Source organism: Embiotoca jacksoni, unplaced genomic scaffold (genome assembly GCF_022577435.1).
Source record: "Embiotoca jacksoni isolate LCO1_2020_lvr unplaced genomic scaffold, fEmbJac1.0.p SCAF_13, whole genome shotgun sequence".
Classification (NCBI taxonomy): Eukaryota; Metazoa; Chordata; class Actinopteri; family Embiotocidae; genus Embiotoca; species Embiotoca jacksoni.
In genome coordinates, this window is record NW_027185263.1 from 16,220,423 (window position 1) to 16,246,702 (window position 26,280).

The 26,280-nt window shown below is 42.7% G+C and overlaps 1 protein-coding gene across 2 annotated transcripts in view; it reads left to right on the forward strand.

Moving 5' to 3' along the window:
- Window positions 1–2,213: 2,213 nt before the first annotated feature.
- The window catches only part of abr (ABR activator of RhoGEF and GTPase), a 138,914-nt gene continuing 114,847 nt past the window's right edge, over window positions 2,214–26,280 (forward strand). The window contains exon 1 of one of the 2 annotated variants that reach the window (XM_069146921.1): window positions 2,214–3,278. In XM_069146921.1, the coding sequence (XP_069003022.1) occupies window positions 2,462–3,278 (817 nt within the window). In that variant the 5' untranslated portion in view covers window positions 2,214–2,461. Of the gene's footprint in view, window positions 3,279–24,244; window positions 24,734–26,280 lie in introns of those variants that run through there. The other variant, XM_069146922.1, reaches the window with a different exon arrangement.

Below are 26,280 nucleotides of genomic sequence, written 5' to 3' on the forward strand. Positions count from 1 at the left end.
GTCGAGTCATTATCTTTGGCCTGAATACCAGACTGAGCAAACTTCTTAGGCTTCTGTGTTACTGATATGAAGCAATCATATCAGTAAAGTCTGACTGTCTCAGCTGGACAGTCCAAGTTATGCATTCCACAAACTGACTGTATTGAGCACCTGTAGATTAACCAGAAAAGTCCATACATTTCCTGCTGTATCACATCAGTGTTGTTACTAGTGATGCAGTTTCATGACTACTGGCTGGTCATAGCCTTTCTAGTCTATTCATTACAGTAACCCAATCAGGGCCCTCAGGCCTGCAACGAGTGCTGATCAATGGCTCCTGAAAGCTTTTAGGGAGAATGATCTATCAGTTCTGGGCAGGAATCCAAACGTCTACTCAAAAATACCGAGTGTCCATCCTCTTCCTCCACCCCTCCCCTCCCTGTCTATAGTGATATCTGCTGTATAGCGTTACAGCTCTCCTTTACTGGAAATCTGCTGCTTGGCTGCTTACCAAGTTTTTTTTTTTTGTTTTTTTTTAATCATCTGGACACAGCTGCATGGATCCTGCTGAGCTGAAGGAGATCACAGGGAAGATTTAGTCCTCAGGGCGTGCTAGAGATGATGTTTATCAATATGAAAATCACAATGATCAAGAGATTTCAAGGTAAGATGTGTCTTATTTTTCTGCTGCTAACTCTTAACATACTGAACTACCGGTACTAGGAAAGGCAAAGTAAATGTTTGTCTGGTGTGCCACAAATCAAATGCTGACCATTACTCAGCACATGGTTTTATGCAGGGATAAAATGGCAGAAATTAAAACAAGCAAGAGAATGAAGATGTGTTTATCCACTTGATGTTATCCAATGGACAAATGCATTTAAGAGGCACTGACGTGTGCATGTACATGTGGTTCCAGCAGTATGTGTGTTTCCTCTAAGGACTGATTGAAAGTAGCCTGATAAACCCGAACACAGAGCTCTTCTCTTCCTTCACGTCAAACGACCAAAACCTCCAGCTAGAGGGAAGGAGGCTTGTGCCCTCCTTTAACAGTCCTGCTGTGCAATAATGCAATTTGGTAAATCATCACTGGTATCTTTGGAAGATGCCTGCCCATGCCTTTGAAATGAAGTGACATCATAGAAAGAGAAAGGAATATGGGTAAACCCAGTACAGGAGGCCCCTTGAGCCAAGGGTTCATTTTCATTTTGTGGTACTCACTCGGGTTTCCTGGATATTATTATACACATTTCAAACATGTCCTGATAAGACAAAAAAAAAAAAAAAGGTCTGTGTCATTGTGCAGTGCTGCTTGAATAGAAACCACAAGGAACACAATCGGAAAGAAAACCAGACTGTGATTTTTATTATTTCGTTAGAATAGGATCAGTCGCCTTTGTTCAGGACTTTCAACTGCATTTATCTAACATGTTCACTTAAACCAGGCTAAACCTGCATATTAGCAGGGACACACTCTATCCAGTAGGTCTGTTTAAGCTGAAAGGTGCTCAAATAATACCAAACTATTAGAGTTTGCTGCTGGCACTTAAATTAACTATGAACATAACAGATTTTTTTTTATCATGAAGGCAAATTTTCCACGACAGTTAACTAGTTTACATCTTAAGCCTTCGAGCATGCTGGTATCTGAATGATGTAAAAATGATTAATTATTCTGAACACTGTTTTGACTTTGATAACAGACCACCATTTCATCTATCATATCATTGTCTCAAAAATACGAATAAATTGTGACCTAAAATGTGTACCACATGGTGTAAACATTTGACAATTGCTTCGTCTTCTACATAGTAGATGTTGCGTTTACATTTTTCGGGAATTATGTGGTATGGTATGATATTGATATTTTATCTTTAGTCAAGAAGTACGAACATTTGATGGAAACTATTTTATGATATAAGTCTCATTCTATAAATACTACTATTATCAAGGCAGTTATTGTGTTTCTTGTGTTATCGTTTAATTATTTATCGCGTTATTTTTTTGTTCCATGATTTATTTATTTTTTTTGCTTTTTCAATGTTTTTAAATTGAATTTTGATAGCACTAAAACATATTTTGCCATTTACAAATAGTAAGCCCCGAGCTTCGTGGTTGATGTTGCAGCAAAAACAGCATACGCGAACACATTTGTCCCAGCGGTACGTGAAGGCAGCACGTCTGGATACAGGAAGTCTCAAAACTTTTAAGCGTAGCGACAAAACTTGTTATCCGCATCACACACACACACACACATGCGCGCACCGTGCAGACGTACGCCAGCCAGTTGTATACGTGAAGATGGTCAGAAAGTGGTCAAGTTAATATCGACGGAGTGTGATTTTCATCAGAGGACAAGAGGAGAAGACGGGGAGGTGGATATATGCGACAGAGACGCCGGTGCAGCAACTGTCGGTGAAGACGAAACAGTTCGCTTCAACGTTGGAGAGCAGACTGCGGAGAGACCTGCGTGCACGTCAGGATGTGGGAACAGGAGGAATTTGCAAAACACTGGAGGAATGAATTTCCGGACGGAAAAGTGCCTCAAATGGACCTGAACTCTGTGGAGGACATCGAGTCGGAGCTGGAGACATCTAAATCCAACCTAAAGAGGCTCCAGAAGGCTCTGGCGGAGGAGAAATTCAAGGTGTGCTACCTGCAGACCACCATGTCTCGACAGAAGAGGAACAACCCGCTGAGGTTCGAGCTGAAGGATGAAAACTTTAATGCCGAGACGTTTGGCTTTTCGAAGACGGGGAATATTTGGAAACCGCTGCGGCGGGACGACGAGGGCGGCGGGGAGAGGACCAAGGTGTCCGACTCCGGGGGCGTGTGGCTCCACACCGCAGGTAACACGGCGGGGCTCCGCACGCCCTTCGGCCGGGAACGGAGCAGGTTCAGCGGCAAGACAGGTATGCCCGTCCCCATCCCCGTCCCGCCAGTGAAGCCCAGCTTCCAGAGAGCGGGCACGGTCCCTGTCACCGTCTCCCAAACCAATGACAACGAGGAGGGCAGCGACCGGGAGTACGAGGATGCGGAGCTGAACGAGAATTTCGTCAGAAATAACTTGTTGGCACCAAAGACCGTCGGCAGGGACGGCCAGAGGACGCCCAGCGCATACCGGGACAACCGGCGGCCTTTTCGGCACAGCAGAGACTTTGACTCCGGCGACGACGGGAGACTGTCGCCGTCCTTCCCGCATATTTACCGCAGAGCGTCCCGGGGCTCCGGGTGCAGCACCCCCGACCGCAGGAGCGACGGGTACCTGAGCTCCGACCACGATGACTCCTCCTCTGCAGGTAAAGCCAATACTACAACTGCTGCTATTAACTTAAGAAATAACAAGACGAACTGTAAACACGAGAAGTAATGGCATAACACAGCAGTGCAGTGCAATCAATGAAGGTGTTGATGTACAGAGCAAAAGTCTGACAGGCCCCGAGTGTTAAACTTACTAAAGCACAGCTAATGCATTTTAAATGTGGCAAGAGGCCTGCTGTCAGGGAACTAAGTCATCTTCACTGATAACACTATACTCCAAATGTAATGAAATATGGCATGTTTTCATGGAAAAAGAAGAGAAAGATTTTTTATCAGCCAGTGCAAGTTTTGCATTTGAGGATCTCATCAGTTTTTTGGACACTGACCAGCATGTCAATATTTTCTTTTCGCACAACCTCATTGACTGTCCACCAGTACACAGTGACCTACAACAGATCAACATTGTTATGTGATTTATTTATCCCTGGCTCCTGCTCCCTCTTGCTGTGACTTAGCCAGCTTGCACATCACGAAACTAAAGAGCCGCTGCTTGTGGTTTGACTCAGGAAGGACCGACCAGGTGCGAAGTAAATGAGACACTCTTAAGCAGTGTTGTCAGACCTGCCTCCAGAGAACTAACACCTATCACCACAAAGCCTGCTGCACTTTTCATGTCCGGGCAAAACAGGAAAAATAAGCCACAGTAGTAGAGATTAAAAAGTAATTTCCTTTGTGAACCCGTCCTCCTGCAGCACTTTGGGTTTTTAATCATGTAGGTTCAAGGTTTACCTCAAACTAGCAGTCCAGTCTTTGTGCTTTTGGTACAGTACGTCAACTGAGACTTTACGAGCTCTTCTACTGATGGATGCAGTATTTTCTTTGTGTGAAGCAGTCCATTAGGAAGTCTATCTAGCCTGACCTTTGGGAACAGATGTATTAACGGCTGCTAAGAGGTCTGTAGAGGTGTTACATCAGCCTCAAAGGAGCTGCAGTGTAGTTGGGGAAAAAAAACGATGCAGTCTAATGTATTCAATACAGTCATATCTCCCTAAAATATGGATGATAATTCTCTACCATGCGACCTACTGCATTTATTCTAATTACATTCAAAGCCCCTCTACCTTCTTATATGTGCTCAGGCAGGTGATGCTTGAAGTAACATCCTGTGAGTTCGGCGGACGGTTAAGCGCCACACAAACTGCTACACACAGTATGACTGTGAAAGTAACACCAGAGAACGTGAGAAACAAAACCCTCCTCTGTTGAAGAAACCAGAGTCAAGATGAGTTTGACATTTCTTCCGGTCGAAAGGAAAAAGTGAGATGGGAGCAACCACAGTATTATCTTTGTAGTAAATATAAGTAGTTTTTATGCAGCTTATTGATACACTCATGAATAAAAACCATTCTGGATCAATCAATAATATAAAAATATTTGCCATCCTAATCTTATGGCTATCTTAACGTGGCCTTTTAGCATTTGGGTGATGACGGTAAGCTGTGGTCTAGTTGTTTGTTGAGGGCTCCTGCCTGATTAACCTGAGAGCCAGCATGGATGTGGCGTCTCACTGCTAATATGCACCACATCAGACACGACATGTATGTAAGGCGGATGTTATATTAGTTTAGAGATCACTGCAGCTTTACTTGTATGAAGGTCACCGATGCGCTTTAGGCCACATCTTGGCCTCAAAAAGAGTTTGACAGTTTTAGAATTGAAACCACATTCACGTCTGTGCGCCTGGTTTGAAGATATGTCAGCTTCTGGTTAGCTTAGCTCAGCACAAAGACTGCGAGGACTGCCTGTCGTGAACTTTAAAGTTCATTTGTTTGTTTAGTTCATAGAAAAAGCAAAGTGAGTTTTGAGTGTGGTGACGGCTGTGTTGGGGTAATCTAGGAGGGAGGAAGAGAGACGTAAAGTCATTTTAAAAACAGAAATAATGGTGCATATTTTCAGATAGGAAGAGGAGCACTTCATGGTGTGAAGCTGAGGGGAATGTCGGATCTTCAGTTTTGGAAAGTTATCCTGAAAGGTCGACAAACACACCTCGTATCTGAGAAGGATTTTCTGATGCGACGCGACAGCTCGATGTTCAGTTTGCACTGAGCAGAAGTCGCCGCTCCGGGTCAAGAAATAGTCCGGCACATTTTTGTACCGATTAAACAAAGCAGACGTAACATGCTCATTAGTGAGTGCTAGCTGTTTCTGGAAGCAGTCTACTGGCTGCACTCTCTATTTAAAACAATTTCCCAAAATGTCAAACTATTTTTTAAATTCACCCTTTCATCAGAAATGCTCTCGTCGATATGGATTGAATGATATGGATGAAGGATTTGTCAGTACTGGAGGGCTGCTACTGTGAGGCTTGACCTCCCGGCTCCGTGATTTAAAGTAATAATAAGAAGGCTAATCCAGAAGCCGGGATTCACACAAATACTGTGTCACTTGGAGACTTCCTCAAATAAAAAAACGTGTGGCAATATTGACCGAGACCGTCTGCACGGCGTGAGTCAGGTCTGCGTGACTAACGTGAGCATGAGAATAGATTGAGGAAGGCTTTCTGTGACACATCCCTGTTTCCCAGTCTGTTCTGTCCTTTTCATATCAGAAGATTGCGGTTGGTTTGGTACTTTTTCGTTTTACTTCCTTTGTCGGCTGCATTTAATGATAACTGAAGGGATTTGGTGAATATGAACTGCTCTGAATGATACAGAGGGACATGAGGAGCTGACTGGTTTTACAGTTTGCGTTCGAAGGCCAAAATAGAAGCCAAATTCCCCGTAGAGCGTCTGCCCACGCTCCAATGGGGACTGTTTCTCGTTGTTGCATCCGATTGGTGAAGACCTCGGGTTGGGTTCGTTTTCAAACTACTGGAGCGGCTTTTAACCAATCAGCATTGACCACTATATGACGTACGTGAACAAGCTTTTTCTACAACAGTTTGTTTTGCTTTATCGAGCTCCACCACCGCCAGCACTGTTTGAACTTTATTGAGGAACAAATGCTTGACTTCAATGTCATGTAGCTGCCCCCGCTGGCCACAAATTGGTGTTTACAGGAGCCGAGCGAACATTAATGCGAACAGTGTTTCAGGACTGTAATCGTTGAGACAGCTGAACCTGTGAGCAACAGGCAGCTACAGAAATAGAGAAGTATTAGTGACAACCAGGCAGCAGTGCTGTGAACGGTGGCACTCGGTCACTCCTCTTCAGTTTCAACATGTCGAAATCCTTTCACGCAAAAGTGGAAAGTTTTTATTAAAGAGAAATGGATGTGTGGGAAATTGATCTTGAAGAAAGTCGGAGGACAGCGTTTTGTGTCTTGAGAGCTGTTTAAAAAAAAAAAAAATCAAACACAAAGCTTGACGAAGCAAGAAAAAGAAAGGCGAGCACCTGATGATGAGTTTTCTGATCACGACACACTGTTCGGTCTCCCATTGTTGCAGGGCAGGGGAAGTATTTTCCCATAAACCTGTGGGTTGGGAAGGAAAAGCACTTACGGTAAATCTCTTAATCTATTCTATCTTTGTAATCCAACAGGATATTGATGTTTTACTGTGACAGCTGAGATAATCAGTAGAGAGACTTTGTGGCTGAAAACAATGGAGGGTGTGTGGAGCTGTGGGAAGAACTAAAGGGCACTTTGTGGCACTTCTGCCAGTTTGGCTGTCAGGTTGAGATTTTCAATTGAAGTACCAGCAGTTAACAGACCTCCTGGTCACTCGGCATTATGGGATATAAAAGAGTCCTCTCTTTTTTTCCACTCTCACGCGCACACACACACACACACACACACACACACACACACACACACACACACACACACACACACACACACACACACACACACACACATGCACGCACGCATTGGGGTCTTGCTCATTTGTGTACTGGGCGTTTGCTGGGAAGAGGTCATCCATCAGGTCATGTGAGTGTGAGGCCATCGCTCTGGCCTCTCTGCATGGTTCCTGATTCACCTCTTACTCACAGCAATGTTGGTTTAAACCTGGATGAATCTACGGTTACTGCAAGACTGTTGAAATAGGCATTGCTCTTTAAAAAAAAAAAAAAAAACTAATTATTTTGTAAACTAAAAAATCTCAGAGAGCGAGTCTGAAAATGTCAAACAGTCCTCACTGGTGTGTGTTTTACGGTAGTCCAGTCCAGTATGCAGCAGACTATTGTGAGAAGGGATGGTCAAACTCCAGTTTTCAGCTATCCTAGCTATTAAAAGCTTTTAAGTGCTTTGAGTGCAAGCAGAGTAAGGAGTGAGCGAGATACCTTGTTTATAATTACCTAACAGTAACTTCGATCTTCATTGAGAAATATGTTTTTATCTGTGACAATAAAGCTAAATGACTTTGGTTCATTGCTCTGATGTCATCCAGCTGCGAGGGCTGTTTCCTCTTCCTCTTACTTATAACATATTTCTGTTGAGGATCTGGTCGCTCAGAAAAATAGGCAGACAAGAAACAAAAACAGTTCACTTTCATGCAAATGTGTAGACGTTTCATAAGAGATGAAGTATTCATATTCAAGATTCTTTAAAACTGACAGAATTGGGGCATTTCTGGGCAATTATTTTATTATGTAAACATGAATCATCTCATAACTAGTCACACTTGTAAGAGATATTCTGTGGTTAGAAGTATTTTGGTTTTGGACTGTGGACATGTCATTTTGGAATTAAAATCTGTGGACTTAATGTCATGTCAAAACATGTTATACAGCCATGGAAAAACTACATACCATGGAAATTACTTTTTTTTTTTTTTTTTTTTTTTTTTTTTTACATATTTGAACAAGAAAACGTTTGCCCCTCTTTGAAACAGCGCCTCCAGATAAAGATGATATAATTCAAACCAGTGACACATAAAGTTTGTGGTCATTTTCATAATTTAATTGCCCTGAGGAGTGACAGATGGATTCAGTCTCATGGTCTGCTGCTGTCTTTACTATTGAGCTGTGTGGTATCGTCATGCTGTCTAAAAAGCTCTCTGAGGTCTTCAAAAAAAAGCTTGTGGATGCAATTTAAAAAGACCTCCATTTTATTTTGAATAAATAATTCCAATGTGAGGAAATCATCTACAAGTGACGTAAAGACTTTTTGGTATAATGTGCTCTACACACACGAATCAAACAGAGATGTTTGGTCCCAAAAATAGTACACATGTTTGGCGTAGAACAAAAACAGATTTTCAGGGGAAAAAATGGGTGGGATCGTTTGGGATCTTTTTGCCGCCTCAGGGACTCACTGATTCATCTATGAATTCTGCATCATATCAAAGAGACCTTGATGATACTGTAAAGGCTACTTCTTTGAAAGTTGAAATTAAATCAGAAGTGCATCTTTCAACAGGATCATGATCCTAAGAACACTAGAAAAAGTTCCAAAAGTTATTTCTGCTAAAGGGGGACATACAAGCTTCTGATGCCAAGAGAGCAGTTACTTTTTCAACTGGAGAATAATGCATCTATTCAGATTTTTATTGATTAAATGATTGAAAAGGCCATTTTTCCCTTGTGGTTAGGGTTATTGATAGGCACTATCAAAGAAGATTTGCTTGTCCAAATATGTCAAAAAGCCAACATTGCCCATGAGATGTTCTTTTCTTTTTCACATGACTTCATGCCAGCCCAGCAGTCGATAGGTAATATTTTACCCCCAAAAAAATCTGTCGGGTTTTGACAGCAGAGTTTTCTGTGACGTAACAAATTGAACTCTTATTCCCAGACAGGCTGGGAGATCACATGCTAGCTCTCCAGTTTGATGTTGTTGGCCTAATAAAGAAAGATAATGCTGATTGTTTTTCATAAAGCTGTTGCGGGACTGGTTGATAACTAGATATGTGAAGACAGGAGTTCTGTCAACATGAGAGGACAGAAACCTGAGGAGCAGACGTGTCTCTAGGTGACTGTTGAATATGACACATTTTTCTCCTCTACTCTGGGTTGGCTCCCTCTTCCCCCGATAAGCAGGTCTTGTCCAGACCCGTCCTGAATAGCATGTGTAACAGGGAACTATGAGGCTGTCATTATTGTTTCCATTTTAGCACCCTATGGTGTAAATGGAAGCTCGGTCTATTTGGTTTGTTTGTGCTTTTCTTATAAACCTATAAATGACAGTTTCCAATATGTACGCTGGGTACTCCCTTCTGTATTATTACTGGACAGTCTGTTAGCTCAAGTTAGTGCACTCTCTCACTGCAAAGTGAAGCTTTTACACGATGACGGATAGTCTCCTGAGAATGGAGGTAAAAAAAAAAAAAAAAAAAATCCTCGCACATCAGGGTAAATCTCTCCCAAACTGCAGCTCATCTCCAAGGCAACACTGCTGCAGAGCTCAGGCAGACATTTACAGAAGCTGGTCCTGTGGTGTGTCAGCTACTTTGTCTGTTTAGAGAAGCACATAAACACATCGGGAAACACGGAAGTTAGACTCTGATCTTGTGCTGAGTTAAAGTGAGTAGACAAAATGTGAGGATTTGCTTGTTTTTTTTATAAATGTAACTCAATCAACAGATGTCATCACCCTGGACTCTGGGTGATCCTGAACCTTCCCTTTTTTTAATTTGTACTTTTTTCTGACTTTTTATGGACAAATGATGAACTGATTGACTACTCAGAAACTCACCTTCCTGGACTTTGGGCCACATCATGGGACACAAATGTGAAAATTTTAAAGGAAGAAATCTGCAAATAGTTGTATTGTTTATTGCTAATATGAACAGTCGATTTATTAGTGAGAAAAGTAACTGACAAATATTGTGATAATCGTTTAAGGGTATCACAATTCTTAGGCCCTAATTGTAGCTTTTCAAGCAAAATTGCTCAAATTGAGGATTTCCTGAATTTTCTTGTCTCATATGGAAGAAAATTAAATATATTTTGACTTTTGGTTGGAAAAACAAGCATTTTGAGGATGCCATCTGTGAAATTGTGGTGGACATTTTTCCACTATATTTTTACATTCCTTAATAATGAGAATTACTCTCGTTATTTCATTATTTACCAATGATAATTCATTTCAAATCTAGCATTGTTTTCTCTTCTATCCCAACCAATACTTCAGAATTACACATTATGTTTCAGCTTTGTAAATCTTTTTCATACTGCAATGAAGCACCCAAACATTATATGTCCAACATTTCTGTAATATGATATCGCCACAATTCCTGTTCAACTTCCACCCCTGTATCCTCCTGTGAAGCAGCACTGGATTCCATTCCTCAAATCTAAAATCTCTTCAAAGTAAAGGCAGCCAAAGACTCCATGGCTTTCAATCCTCCAAACTAAAATACTATTTATGGTCTGACTTGTCCCAGTGTTACCTTGGTGATGAATGTGTCGTCGTGGTTGCGCAGGGAAGCAGGCAGGATGTATCTGTGATGGAGGAGGAGGTGTGGGTTCTGCAGTATCATCGCTTGCTTCTGAGATGGATGCAAGACGGAATGTGTGCTGTGTGCGTGCGTGCGTGCGTGCGTGCGTGCGTGTGTGTGTGTGTGTGCGCGCGTGTGTGTGTGTGTGTGTGTGTGTGTGTGTGCGTGTGTGTGTGAACCTTGACCGTAGTTCTATATCAGAGGTGTGAAATGTAAGTCCAGGAAATGCAGTGCAAATAAGAGAGATTAAACATTGCCTGGTGCTCTCTTATGTAACATAATATAGACCTGGGCCTGTATGGTATGTGCTCGAGGACATGCATGCAAACAAAAAACAAACAAGCACTAGGTAGGGTGGGACGATGCTTTTCAAAATGATGCCATTAATGTTTTTTTTTTTTTTAAATTAGCCTCAACTTTTTTGATTGATAAACTTACACGTACAGAGTGCAGTAAATACAAAAAAACCCTCCATCAAATATAATTATTTGGCGTGAGCACCCTTTCCGTTTAAAGCGCTCCAGCTCTCAGCAGTAAACTTGTCCCCAGGTCTTTTACTTGGCAGGTTGCTCCAAGCTTCTTGGAGACCATGTAACAGTCCTTCTGTGGATCCAGGCTGTCTCAGTAGCTTCTGTCTCCTCATGAGGTCCCAGACTGACTCCATGATGTTGAGATCAGGGCTCTGTGGGGGACATACCATCTGTTGTCGGACTCCTTGTTCTCCTTGTGACTAAGGACAGTTTTGTATGACTTTATGTTGTTTAGGGTTTTTGTCATACAGCAGATCAAACGCCTCCCCGATGGTGTTGCATGATGGATACAAAAAAATCTGTAGCCTAAAACCTTTGCAGAGTACAATAACGTGCCAAAGTGTATCCTCTGTTTTCTCTAAATCACTTGTGACGGCTGTATTTGCCTCTGCAGTCTACGGTGATAAACTTAACTCAACCTGGTGACCTGTGGTTACTTGTAAGGGGATTTTTTTTTTTCATCATTGCAGGATTTCCCTCAGTACAATGGCAGGTTCAGATGGCACACAGTATAGCCGCTGTCACGTCACAGAAAATCCTGTGATGCAATGTCCTCCTGTCGTCTGCTGACGTCAGCAGCCACGATCTTTACCTGCTGAAACTATGATGAGTAACGGAAGTAGTTGAGGTGCCAGACAATGTATGATGGTGATGTTGATATCATAAGAATTCATCAGATAATGTTAAAGCTGTGAGAAAGTGGTTTTACCATTCAACTAGTTTCTGACTGTCACTTTATAGTATCGAAAAAAAGAATGTACTGAAAAAATACTATTTAAAAAAGTTAATGGCTTCTTTACAGTAAGTTAGTCTGACTCTGAATACGACTCAAGGGCTACAAAAGCAGTTTTGTTTTGTTAGTGGTCCCTGATTTCCCATCAGATTAGTACTGATGGGATACTGGCACGCTGCCTTTTCTGCGTCCTATAATCAACAAAGGCGTGGAGCTCTTAGGGGTTTCTAATAGAAAATATGCTACAAGGATTTTCACATTAACAGGAGCAGGAAGAGGCTGCAGGCTACTAGAGGTGACGCTCATCGAGACATAGCTGTGCTCTACTTTCCTTAATACAAGACCCTGCTACTGATCACTGTGTTGTTCCTAGTCTCTCCTTTGGGACAGGGCTGAGCTGGATTACTCCTCACTCTCACCCTGTCTTGCACTGTTCAGCCCATCTTATAAACAGAGACTGAGACAAACACAGCAGCTATCTCACTCTTTGAGTTTCCTGCACATCATGGCTCAGCTAGGAGTTTTTCTACTGAGGAATGTACAGATGGGAAGTGCAAACTCATTCTTGACATGAGATTCTCTCTCAGCTCAAATCAAGTTGAGATGAACTGCTGTGAGATCGCGGCGCGGTTGCAACTTGTGGTTTTCCTGTCACTTGGCTGATTCATGTAGCTCTGCCAAAGCCCTGCTGAATGAGCAAACCGTTAGTGTAAACTGACAACTGACAATGACTCATGAGCTCATTATTTCATATATAATCAATTAATCGTTGAATCCAAATGCAAAAAGAAATTGTAAAAATATGGTATTCAAACCTTGGTCCAAAAGATGAAGAGTTTTAATTTACTGTAACATTGATAAAAACAGCAACTCCTGAAACCAGAGAATATTTTTTGGGGAAAATGATTTTATTTAGCTGTTTTTGAGTTGTGAACTAACAGAAAGGAGAAAGGAGCACATTAACTTCCAGGCTATCAGAATATGTAAAACAAAGGTTAGATTTAGACTCACCTCATCCTGTTTGCTCTGAAAGATTTCCTGTGTCTATTTTCTTTAACATAAATCCTGTTAAGTGTAAATATCATAAATTCTTGTGTGAAGTGGCAAAATGATCAAAGCAAAGTCAATTCATCTCGCCAGCTTACTCAACTCTTTCTATTGTTGACATTAAGAAAAGAAGGAAAACTTCCTCTCAGTCCGAAACACCAGGTTGCACATGATTGGCTGACTGCCACGGCTGCCATGGAGACCCCTGCGCGTGTGTGTGTGTGTGTGTGTGTGTGTGTGTGTGTGTGTGTGTGTGTGTGTGTGTGTGTGTGCGGCGCGTGCGTGTGTGTGTGTGTGTGTGTGTGTGTGTGTGTGTTGCAGAGCCCTGCATTCTCCTCTGACACACCGTCAGTGGGTGTGCATGGCTTCATATATCATTGCTCTAATGATTCTGCACATTATGCAACCGGTGAATTATACACTATTCAAAACTCTCGAGGTTGTTGGTTTCTCTTCTGTATGTATGGAGCACCACGTGTTCAAGACATCATGTTGTAATACGTATATGAATAATTTGTGTAAAACCTTTCAGCCAATAACTTTCTCTCTGCATCTCTTAAACTTCCAAACCTAAAAACCGTGACCAGTTACTAGAGTAACTACTGAGTAATTACTGAGTTTAAACTATCATTATTAGGTTGTTGTTAGCAAAATCAACTTGCTCTTCTTGTGGTTTTGTCCTTCCCAAAGTTGAGTGTGACGTTAGCTGCTGGTGTTAACACAGTCTCCTCCCTTTGCTGCTGAGTAATAAACCAAAACTTGTGATCACCACGAGCCAGCACGTTGCTAGCCTCGTTGAGCTAAATGAATAGGGTTATATGAATTAAAATGGTTTTGGAATCATTTAGACTTTGTTGTTGCTTCATCAAAAAGGAGTTAGCTGCCTATTTATCAAGCTATAGGTGATCTTTAAATGTCATTTAATAACTGGAGATCGTAGATGGAGATGACCAGGAAATGCAGCAAGAGAGAAACGCAATGAAGGTCCAGCTGGTTAGGACTCGACCTACGGATGTTGCGGTTATGTACTGCGCTAAATCTGGAAGCAGTTCATAAACATAAACATCTGAAAGTATGAACCTTAAATTCAGGCCACCTCATTAGAAATACCTTACGGCTGTGTAATAAAGTGGTCATTGAATTTAATCAGTAAAATTGTCATATCTTGTTGTTTTATGGCAACAAGGGAGGAGGTCTGAATGTCTCCGGTGTTACTGAGGAATGTTTTGCACACGGCGACTCTCCTGTCTCGTTTGAAATACAAACTTTAGTCTTTTTTTCCATCGGTCGTATGTAGCTTCAGGCAGCTGCATGTTACAGAAGGAAGCTGAATTTGAAAGACGTTTGTTGACTTTTTTTTTTAAGACACATTTTCTGAACAATGGAAAGCTCATAGTCATTTCTTTAGAGCTCATTTCCAGCTTGGATAAGTATTTTCACGACTCGTGGCCAAATCTCTGATATGTAGGACAACAGAAAGCAAGTTGGGAACACTTTCGTGGTCGGGCTTGTATTCTCCCTGCTGGTGTGTGAAGTCCTTGTGGTGACAGTGTTACCGTGTCAGATGCCATCCTCCAGAGTCTGGGAGAAAAATTATTTCCACGGAGACCAGCACCTCCCTAATAAGCAGGCTCAGATCAGTCTCTGTGCCTTTCAGCTTTCCGAACCGTCACAGCCGGAGACGTCTTGTCATTTTCTCCTGAACACTTCTTATTACCTCTCAGACAACATGTCAGCCTGTGTCACTCCTTCCCTTCTGCGTCCTCATCAAGAGAGCTGTTTGTGCTGTCGGCTGCACACCAGGGAATTAATGAAACACTGGCCTTCACTGAAGTATAACGCTGTTAAAACACCTGTTAAGAACATGCAGACTCTCAGAAGATGTCCTTTGTGACATGAACCAGTTTCACTTCCTTTTACTGCTTGGTGGAAACATAAACAGAGTAACTAATAAACATAAATGTGAAAGTTTTGGTTTGATTTGGAAACCAGTTACTTATGTCGTATTTAACCATCGTAATGTGATACTTTACTACGACTACTAACAGTCAGGACGGGAAGGCTTGCTTACCGGTTGTCTGACTAATGTCCGTGGCAGAGAAAGGAAAGAAGTTGTTTGTGCTTCAGGTCACAGGAGCTCCTGCTGAGGGTATTAAGTGTCACCGTATACGATCCCATGTGGAAACACTAGCTCCTCTGGGCCGACAGGTCAAGGGTTAAAAGCAGGGGTGTACCGTTGTACGTGGAGGAAGATCGCTTTCAGTAGGAAGTTGCTTCCATTGAGTTCAGTGTTTGCTCAGTGTTGAAGGACTCCCTGCAGAACCAAACACTGTTCTGTTGATGCACCGCCGTAATTGCTTTGGAGCCGCAAGGTCTTGGCAAATGAAGTGAGAGAAATGTGCTGTTTGCTCTGAGGATTTGATTTGAGGCCACTCCAATTGTCCAACTTTCACTGTCTACATGTATTTGAATCAATTGTATTAGTCGTTCTGATTTTGCGTTTGCTACGATTTCGAATGAATTATTGGCTGTGATTTGATGTTTGCTTTCTTCTTGGTGTCCCACCGTTCATTTCCGCGGTGGTACAGAAACAGAGACTAAAGCACGACATGTTCTGAAGTGACCTGAACGCTAAAAACCTTCAGCATAGAGGCAGATTTCTTCCTTTTATCCTCAAGCAGAACTTGACAGGTGGAAAAAGATGTGCGCCAAACGACTGACTCAGAGGTGGGTTTTCACAGAGACAGCCTGAGCATTTATCGACAAGCTGAAAACAGACTGATGTGGATGAAGGAGGAGAGATCTGCTGCTGCCGCCTTTACAAATCAGCTTTCACTCTCTTTTTGCAGTGAGTGTTGCTCTCGTGTGTCAGTGAGTGTGTGCGTGCTGTATTCTGCCCTAATGACACAGTTAACCTGATTCAGGAGGTGTGCTGGGTGGAGTACTACTTCCTCTGCAGCTCCCAGCATCAACATCATTCATGCATCAATACAGCTCATATTAGTAGCCGTATTAATGCAGCTTCATGGAGCAGCTGAAGTTTTAATATCTAGAATTTCCTTTACAACTTTGAGGCTTTGAGAAAATCGTTGATGAGACTCCTTCAAGTAGTGCTGCTGGTTAGTCTTTCCCTCCCTTAACTCTGTGCCCTCATCACACCACAAAGTCCCCCTGAAGTAAACAGTTTAATGGTCCTGGATGCTGCACAGAAATAATAAGTAACAGGAGGAGATCCAGTGGAAGTGTGGGAATGTTGAGGAGATGGATACAGCGCCCCCATGTGGACTTTGTAATGATAACAGTTTTGCTTTGGTGTACCTGTTTTCATTCTGTTGTGTTTTAGTTAGTTTGTTATTAATGATTTAATAGAGGTTATGGTTGAGCTGTAACAATTTAAGTGTGAGCAATAATGAATGAAGCCTGTGAAAAGGTGTATCGTGTTTTCTGTGGCTTTAGAGGAGCGCAGCGTTTTTTTTCATCTGGAGGATAAACCATATGATATTTTAACTTGCAAAAAGCTGCGGACTTCCATTTGAAGGAAGATAAAGAAAGACCGAAGAGTTGCATTATGGGAAATATACGATCCAGTGGATTATGAGCTTGATTGATACGATTAAATATCATGTCATGGATGAAATGGGACGGCTGTGGCTCAGATGGTTGAGCGGGTTGCACTTCTTGTAAGGTTGGCGGTTCAATACCCGGTTTCTCCTGTTCTTATGCTGAAGTCTCCTCAGGCAAGAAGTAGCTCCTGATGGCAGGCGAGGTGTGTGTGTGTGTGTGTGTGTGTGTGTGGGAGGCAACTTGTAAAGTGCCTTCAGTCTGCTAAGATGAGGCGGTGTTACATAAGTGCAGGCCATTTACCATGTGAGGATCGTTCAGCCTCTGCTGCTTTCATTTTGATTATTCTCCTGTTAATCTGTCTCTTGTGGGTTCAACAGCTTTATTGCAATCACTGATGTGCCACCTTATAAGATACTGTTGTAAGTAGCATTTCAAAATGATTGGAATTTGAGCACTTTTTCCATTTTTCCCATTAATGACATTCACAGATTCACTTGTTTATCTGACACAGAATGTATTAATGGATTTTTGGATCTGAAATTTGTACTTAAAAATCCACCCACATTAAATTCTCTCGTGCATTATAACATTTCTGTCCACTACACACACACACTAAAGGTTTTAATTGCGCCTCAGAGCTGGTGTTGACAGAAACTAAACACTAGAGTGCAGTAGTTCTTTATTTAGACATCAGTACCTTTGCTGTTCTCTCTATCCTCCTTTATGGTGTGTGAATGTGTTTGAGTGTATGTGTGGTTTTTATCTCTGTAAAATCTAACCTGATGTTGGCTTTGCTTGAATGAGTTGTCTCTATAAAGGGCAGAGTTACGTGTGTGTGTGTGTGTGTGTGAAGGGCCACTGCTCCTTATCTGTTGTCTGTCCAATCACAGTATGATTCAGATGATTTCCACATTGACCTCAATAGATCAAAGTGAATTCAGCTGGCATGGGATGAATACTCTCTCTCTCTCTCGCTCTCGCTCTCTCTCTCTCGCTCTCTCTCTTTCTCTCTTTCTCTTTCTCTGTGTGACACACACACACACACACACACACACACACACACACACACACACACACATTTTCTTCGATCTCTTTGTCCCATCCTCTGTCTTTCTCCTTGACACAAACAAGCACAGGATTGTATTTAAGCAACCTTAATCTTATCATAAATCAGGAGCTGGCTTAATAAAGAAACAGCAGTCACAAACAGTGTCTGAGACACACACACACACACACACACACACACACACGTAGATATGTCACAGTGGTCTGCTAGACATGCTCGTTCCAGATAATTGGATGCTGAAGGAGTTACGGGGGGGAGGCTCGGGGCAAATGAGGTGAGAGGAGATCTCGCCTGCCTGAACACATGCTGTGATGCACCCACACAGACAGGGCAGCCAGCGGCTTTGTGAATTGAAAAGAAAAGCTGGTGAAGGTCTTATTCTCATAACACACACTTGCATGTCAGAGGAGAAATGGAGGAATCAATGAAATAACTGTTGGATTAATGACTCTGTATTTAACAGATAAACTGAAGTGATGCAGGAAATGTACAGCGATTGTGACAAACACAGACGAGAGATAAAAAGAAAAACCTCTGGGGGCTCATCAGGCAATTTCACTTAAAAACAAAGCAACTGGCAGACAATAACAAACTATAAAGCAACACCCCACATGATTTCAGGCATTCCCATTTAACAAGCAGACATTCATCACTGGTGTACGTTGGCCTTTTTAATAATGCATATTCATTGCTTGTCCCTGCTGCCAACTCCCCCAACCCCCTCATAACAAAGGCATGTGTGGAAAAACATACAGCCAGAGAATATCGTCAATTTCCAAGGAGTGTGTTCAGTCTACTACATGCTTCATACTTTGTTGATTAAGAGGCTGAATGGGATTTCTAATGGTTGGCAGCGGTTGCCATTGACCAACTGCAGAGTGCACTATAAGTTGTCTGCAGCTGTGTTTTCATGTTCATTTCCTTCCTTAATGATCAAAAGTATTGATGTTGAAATATTTTTGTGTAGTTTAAAAATAAGTTCTTTCAAATATGCTACATCTTTTATTTTTAATTTTCTAGAGGTTGATTTTTAGACTCTTTTGTTAATGTTTCCAGCTTTAAATTGACTTGTATTTTGAAAGAAGAACCCACTTCCATTCGCTGAATATTTTCCATCTGACGAGGGCCATTTCCATCCGTCGTCTTTGTCAGTTTTCTTGTGGTATATTTGTGAATTCTGTGTCACCCCAGTGCTTCATTAGGCTTTTTTGAAGCCATTCGCATGGAAAACACAGCTGTCCACTTCCTGTGTGTGTGTGTGTGCGTGTGTGTGTGCGTGTGTGTGTGTGCGCGTGTGTGTGTGTGTGTGTGTGTGTGTGCGCGTGTGTGTGTGTGTGTGTGTGCATGCGCGCACAGCCCCACATACGCACACTAACCAGTGGTTGAAAGTATTTTTAAGTGTGTGTGTGTGTGGGGGGGGGAAGGAGGTTTACAGGATGTGCAGATCAGCGGGGTTTTTTTTATTTAAAAATTTCCGGTTTATTTTATTCTCATCAACTAGTTGGCGTTTCAGTGTCAAGCCAAGAGTAGCAGAGGGGGAAAGATAGGGCGCAACACACACTCACACACTGCCACCTCTCCCGGGAGATGGACACACCCTACCCCCAGTTCACCCATCGCCCAATCATCCCCCAGGCCAATGGTCGGGGTCGAAATGTTGGAGAGGAGTAAAAAAAGGGGGTAGCTGTGGGTGGGGTTGGTGGAGCGAGGTGGGGCAGGGGTATCTGGGTAGAACAGGAGGGATGGAGGGGGGGCAGTGGATGGTGGATGACAGATTGACTGTCTGGTGGGATGCTGTGCTGCCTAATTACCCACATACACACTCGTACACCCGCAGAGGTCTGCCAGCGACCTCCCCAACTTCCTCCAGGCTTCATGACAGGAAATCTTAACTGTTCAAGTTTCAAAATAAGAGCCTGAAACAATTTTTATTTAAATGTCAAAACGTCTCTTTGTTGTTTCCCCCCCCCAACAGCCGCTAATTGATATAATAAATGAGTGGATCAACTCACAGCCTGTTCATGGAAGCGTTCACGTTTGCATTTTAAACCCAGTTTGTCTGTTAGATTCTTGCTGTGAATATCGTTTGATCCCTGGGAACAGATATACACCAAATCCCCCACACAGCCCCAAGTGTTGGTGAAAACAAGACAAAATATGTTTTTTTTAAGACATGATAGTCTTGGAAGCTATTGTTTTTTTGTTTTTTTTTATGATTTAATGACTATTCGTTAATATGAAACTCATTATCCCATTCCTTATATTTACTCTAGACACCTTTGTCTGATTGTTTCATAGATAGTTTCATCTTGTAAACAATCACTCTACACAACACCTTTGAAATTTGAGTTACCAACATTATTGTGTAACTGTTGCTATAGCAACCAGTAAAGAAATATAACTTTCTTGGTGCTTTTAATCCACTTCCACTTTCAACTTTCTTGTATGTTTTCCAATGGCAATCAGTTGGTGTAAGATGACTTATTGATGTGGCTTATTAAACAGTTCACAGACAGATTTCCAATAGTAAGCCCTGTCAGTGAGTCCCTCCAACTTTGATTTTGCCTAAATATGCCTCTGAGCATCAGGCAGTACAATGATCCAGTGATGTCCTTTGTTCGCATGGTGTTTGCTCACGGTGGGATGACATGCATGATCAAAGGCAGCATTGATTTTTTCCCACAGATTTTTTTGTGCTGTAGTCTGGCTGCAATGACTAATGATGTATTCTCTTTTTTTTTTTTTTGGTTTGCACCCACATTTATAACACACTCATGTAATTCATTAAAAGCGTGTACAACTATGAGGAAACTATGAGTAGATATATATTTTGGATCAACACTTTGTTACGGGGAAAAAACAATTTCTAGGAGAGCCTGAGGTCTAGATCTTATCCATCCATTCAATCCAAAGGCTCTGTCCTTATACACACACACACACACACACACACACACACACACTGTTGCTGAATGTTGACCTTTATGGAGAATGGACCATCGCTGATGTGTTGAGCTTTGTTGTTGCGTTACAAAGAGGCAGACTGCTCCCCCCAACATCTGCAACCAGACAGATACTTCAGCTGCTCTCTACAGTGGCCGAGCCAACTGTGTTAGCTGTGTTGGGTGGGGTTGGGTAGGGGGTTGGGTAGGGGGTGGTGGTGGGCAAAGGCTTGTAGAGACAGTTAGTAATGGCCCTTTTTACTGCGCAGCTTGACTGCTCATTAATATTTGATAAATGTTTTTGACGCTCCAGGAAAACTAACATGCAGCTTGATGTGTTTTTATATACATATATATATATATTGTGTGTGTGTGTGTGTGTTTTTGGGCATGTCACATGAGTTTTCTTTGTTTGCCCATTCCTCTTGAATGATGAGGTGTTTAAGAGGAGGAGGTGAGCAGCTTTGCTCTGAAACCCCAAATTCTATATACGTGTGTGTGTGTGTGTGTGTGTGTGTGTGTGTGTGTGTGTGTGTGTGTGTGTGTGTGTGTGTGTGTGTGTATGTGTGTGTGTGTGTCCCAGATTTAAGACAAAGGAGGTGTAAGGCTGTACAGTACATCAATCTATTTTTGATGAAGTGCCACTCATCGACCCTGTGTTCTTCTTCGCCTGCTTGGCTTTTCCCTTTACATTAAATTGTGTGTGCACACCTGCTCTCTGTGTGTTTGTGCATGTTTCTTTCATGCCAGGGTGGTTTTTCCGCCTTCATAATGACACATTTATATTCATTAATAACTCTAACACACATTATCACATGCAGGTCCACATTAAATGCCTTGAGACACACACACACACACACACACACACACACACACACACACACACACGACCTCTGGCTAGAGGGACTGTCGGGATGCCCTATCGTTTAAAGTGTGTGTGTGTGTGTGTTTGTGTTTGTGTGTGTGTGTGTGTGTGTGTGTGTGTGTGTGTGTGTGTGTGTGTGTGTGTGTTTCCTCCAGCTGGCACATACAAGGTCTGTGTTGCCAGACAAAGAGCGGTGCTTGGGGCCCGGTGCTCTGCTTGTCAGGGGGGGGGGGGCTGCGGTGGGGCTCCTCCTGTCAGCCTTTGTGTCCTAATTGAAGTTTTTCTGCCTCTCAACCCTCCCTTCTTTCCTTCCCCCATGCTGGTTAGAGGAGGACGGAGGGGGGGGAGGAGTGGACCTGACAGAGGTTTGAGGAAAGAGCTTCATATCTGGTTTTGTTGCCGCTGGCATGATGCTCGTCTGTGATCGCCCTCCTCTGAAGCACATGCGTGCATAAACACAGAGAGTTCGGCCTGATGAGGAGGAAGGATGCTGTCAGCTGTTTCTGGGAACAGGATGCAACAGGAGAGCTAATGTGCTGATATCCCCGTTCAAACCTGACTGAGAGATTAATTGTAAATCAGACTATAACATTTTTAAATAATAAGGATAAAATGCAGATAAAAAAATTTTGGGCTTTGCTTGTACTGCGGCCAATTTCTGTATTTCTTTGAGATTTGTTGTTCTAATACAGATATTGCACTGGAAGTAATTATGAACTAACATCCAGGAATATACAGAGTAGATGCGAATTCAGTGTCTATTATTTTCTATAAATGAAACTTTTCAATTTTAGATTCAGGCAGAGAAAACACTGTGTTTGGGTTTTTGTGTGTAGAGATAATGTTGTGTGTTTAAGTTGCTACTTGTGTAAAGTTGTGCAACTTCCGTCATCACGGCAGCAGCAAACTTCTCCCGACTCGTTGATGGAGACGTAAAACGAACAGCTGTCTCCCACATCTCTTGTGATGCAAACTTTGTCGTCATGTCACAGTAAACTTCTCTAGACTGGTTGAGAACACTGGCGGACACCGGCCTGTCCACTGTCGTATGGATACATCCGTTCAGCCCATCTCCTCCTAACAAGGAAAAACTCTCATCATATAGACGTCATCTGAACTGCGTCACTTCTCCTAGACACCAGATTGACATTATTTGAACGACTGCTAGAGGCAGCTTTAAAACATAAAAAACCCTCGTTCCTGCTTCCAAAAAATTACTTATTGGGTCTTTTTTGGAGGACAGTCTCATAAAATCTGGGTCGGTGTATTCCTGGTGGTGTGCACTAATATAATCATGAACTTTTTTCTGTTAAAAAACCCCAAAAAACAGCCCCCTCGTTGTCCAGCATCATTTACCTGTACATTCTTCTTTCTTCTACATCAGTATTCAGCTCTGTCCAGCCTCCTCTCTACAGCACACACACGTATGTGTGTGTGTCTCTTTCATGTTCTTCAAGCGTGTGTGTCTGTGTGGACGAGGGGGGCATAGCGAGTTGCCACGGGAACAGAAGATGGGACTAGTTTAAAACATGACTTGTGAACCTCGCTCTCTCTCTCTCTCTCTCTCTCTCTCTCTCTCTCTCTCTCTCTCTCTCTCTCTCTTTTCAATCAACTGAATGAGTGACTCTGTTTCTCACAAAGCAGCTCATTGTTGTGTGTGGCAGTGATCTTGAGCTCATCATGTAGTGCAGCTCCTACTATAATTCATCAAACACCCCTTAGAAAGTCCCTCATTGCTTACTATTATCATGACCATCATTGCTGCTCTAATTCTATTTTGTATTTATGAAAAATATGAACTCTTATGTAACTATTTAGATTAGGTTTGTCTTTGTTTTATAACAAAATGTAAAATCAGGTTAAAACCCTGGACTTGACGCTGAACCATCCTCAGGAGAAAGCAACCAGATCTCTCTTTGGACTGTTCCTCTCATGTCCATTAACAATATCTTTTTGAAATCAAAATAAATATAGCCTGAAACTGAGCAGCTATAGCAGAGTGATTTTTTTTATTTTTTTTTATCTCGGACAAAGCTTGACCCAAATAGGTTTTAAGTGCACTGTCCCTTCCACCTGTACGTCAATACTCAAAGGGACTTGAAATAAGTGAATTTACCTAAAAATCTGGAAAATTGTCAATGCAAATTATTTATGTCTTTTTTTTTTTTTTTTTTTTTTTTAGCAAGGGAAATCTATCTTTGGCTAGCAGTTATGTTTTTTATTCTTGGCATTTTAATTGTCTTTAAGCTCGCATGATCTTGAAACCTCTGTTACCTTTACCTGGTTAAATTAAGGAAGAACATAACAAAAACAATAAGCATTAAAGTCAGGTTCTCCCAGTGTACACTTGCAGGAAAATGAAATTAGAAAGAGGAGCAGACAAGGACAGTAACTTCGGACCTGGCACTCAGTCAGACAATCTGCCAGTTAACTCACATCTAACACGGCACTCACTGGTTCAGTCATTATGCACCGCTTCTGAAATCCTCCCTGGAAGAGAGGGAGGGAGGGGGGGAGGGGGAAAGAGGAGGAAAGAGGAGGAAAGGGGGTGAGAGGAGGAGAGGGGGACAGGGGGAGATAGGGCGCAAGAGGGGGCGAGATGGGGCGAGAGGGGGAGAGAGAGACAGACAGAGAAAGAGAGACACAGAGAGAGAGAGAGAGAGACAGACAGAGAGAGAGAGAGACACAGAGAGAGAGAGAGAGAGACACAGAGAGAGAGAGAGAGAGACAGACAGAGAGAGAGAGAGACACAGAGAGAGAGAGAGAGAGACAGACAGAGAGAGAGAGACACAGAGAGAGAGAGAGAGACACAGAGAGAGAGAGAGAGACAGACAGAGAGAGAGAGAGACACAGAGAGAGAGAGAGAGAGAGAGAGAGAGAGGAGGGGTGGATAGGAGCGAGCAAGCCAAAGAGAGAGAGGGAGTGCTTCTCCCTTCCCCTAGCAACGCTCAGTGGTGTCCGTCTCCAGCCTGTTGTTTTCTCTCTCTCGCTCACTCTCTCTCTCTCTCTCTCTCTCTCTCTCTCACAGACACACACACACACACACACACACCTCTCACTCACACACTCCTTCTTCGTCTCGCTCGCTCGTCAGCCTGTTGGACCCCGGGGTGTCTTTTGACATATTTTTTTTCCACCCCCTCCGCACAAATGGTTCTTTTTGCTTCTCCCTGCGAGATGAAGGCTGTTTATCAAGGATAAGGGGAAAAAAAGAAAAGAGGGCAAACGTGAAAAGCGAGCGACGTAAAGAAGGTGCGGGAAGACCTCAGAAAGAAGCTGAGTGACTGAGATACGGGATTCAGGAAGGAGGATGGAGCCCCTCAGTGCTCGTGGCCTGCCGCGGCTCTCCTGGATCGACACCCTCTACAGCAGTACGTACCTCCACATCCATCCATCGACTCCGCTCCTCGCTTCCCGTTTACTGTATCTGCGTGCTCGGCTTTAAACCCCCCCCCTCCGCCCCCCCATCTCATTCACTGCCTCTTCGCCTTACAATCACAGCTACATGCACACGGCGGGCACTTTGCATTTTCTCAGGACTTCCAATTAGTGTGCATCACTGTAGCTGTCTATAACAAGACGGTCATACCCCCCCCCCCTCCCAACCTCCCCACTTTAAAAAAACAAAACAAATGTTTTTGCCTTCATTCCCTGACAGTGACGACAACTTACATCAGCTGTTGTGATGCTTTTTGCTGGCTGGTAGGCACAGAGGCAGGAGGGGAAGCCCAGAGATTTACCGTGTGAGGAGAGCGTGAGTCATGCTCACAAACCTGGAAGTAGAACTTTATGTTCCATCCTATCGAGGACACAAGCTGTGTGATGTTGAATATTTAATCCGCTCTTTATTGTGATCTTCACGCTGCGCTGCTGCTCCGGTCTGACGTCCCATACTGTACGCTGGGTTGCTTTAACATCAGCTGTTAGCAGCACTTTCAGGTTGAGATGCGGAAAAACAAATCCCTCGGCTCTTTCTCTCCCTCAAATTAGCCTGCCCTTGATTTGTTTTTTTCAACTGTGTTTACAAGAAAGTTTTTTTTTTTTTTAATTTTTTTAATGAGGATAATTTACATAATCTGGGGCAGTGGTTTTACATGCTGTACTTCAGAGCTGAGACACATCCAGTCAGGCACAGCAGTGATTCCCTGTTGGCGTATTGTTGAGGGGTGTGTGTGTGTGTGTGTGTGTGTGTGTGTGTGTGTGTGTGTGTGTGTGTGTGTGTGTGTGTGTGTGTGTGTGTGTGTATGTGTGTGTGTATGTGTGTGTGTTGGGAGTTTTGGACACAGTCTTTTGGGATTTGCTCTGCTGTGTCACCATTGTTACCGTGCCTTAATCTGCAGAGAGAGAGAAAATAGGAGAGGTGGGGTGATAAAGAAAGGGAAACAAACGTGGTGTGTGTGTGTGTGTGTGTGTGTGTGTGTGTGTGTGTGTGTGTGTGTGTGTGTGTGTGTGTGTGTGTGTGCGTGCGTTTGGTGGGCAGCTGTTGCTGAAGTTCCTCAAGGCAGCTGCACAGGAGTGATGGTATTGATGTACTGTAGTTGGGAGGAGTTTCATTTGGTTAATTACAAGTAAACAACATTAGTATAAGATTTGGTTCATTATTATTATTATTTGATCAGTGTTGGACGTCCATCCTTTCCCTGGATGAACTATGAAAATGAATGACTGCGGGATAAACATGTTGTTGTTGTTGTGTGTTTAGAAAGTCTTTCAGTTTGACTATTTAAGAAATACACTTTTAATTTTCCTGCCAAGAGCTAGAATAGAAGATTGATAATACTTTAATGTCTTTACGTTAAAGCTGAATTAATAACAAACCGAGGATTAGCTTTAGCTTAGCATAAAGACAGGAAGTGGGGAGGCACCTTCTGCCCAAAATTAAAAGACATTCTACCTTTCTGCACCTTGAAAGCTCATT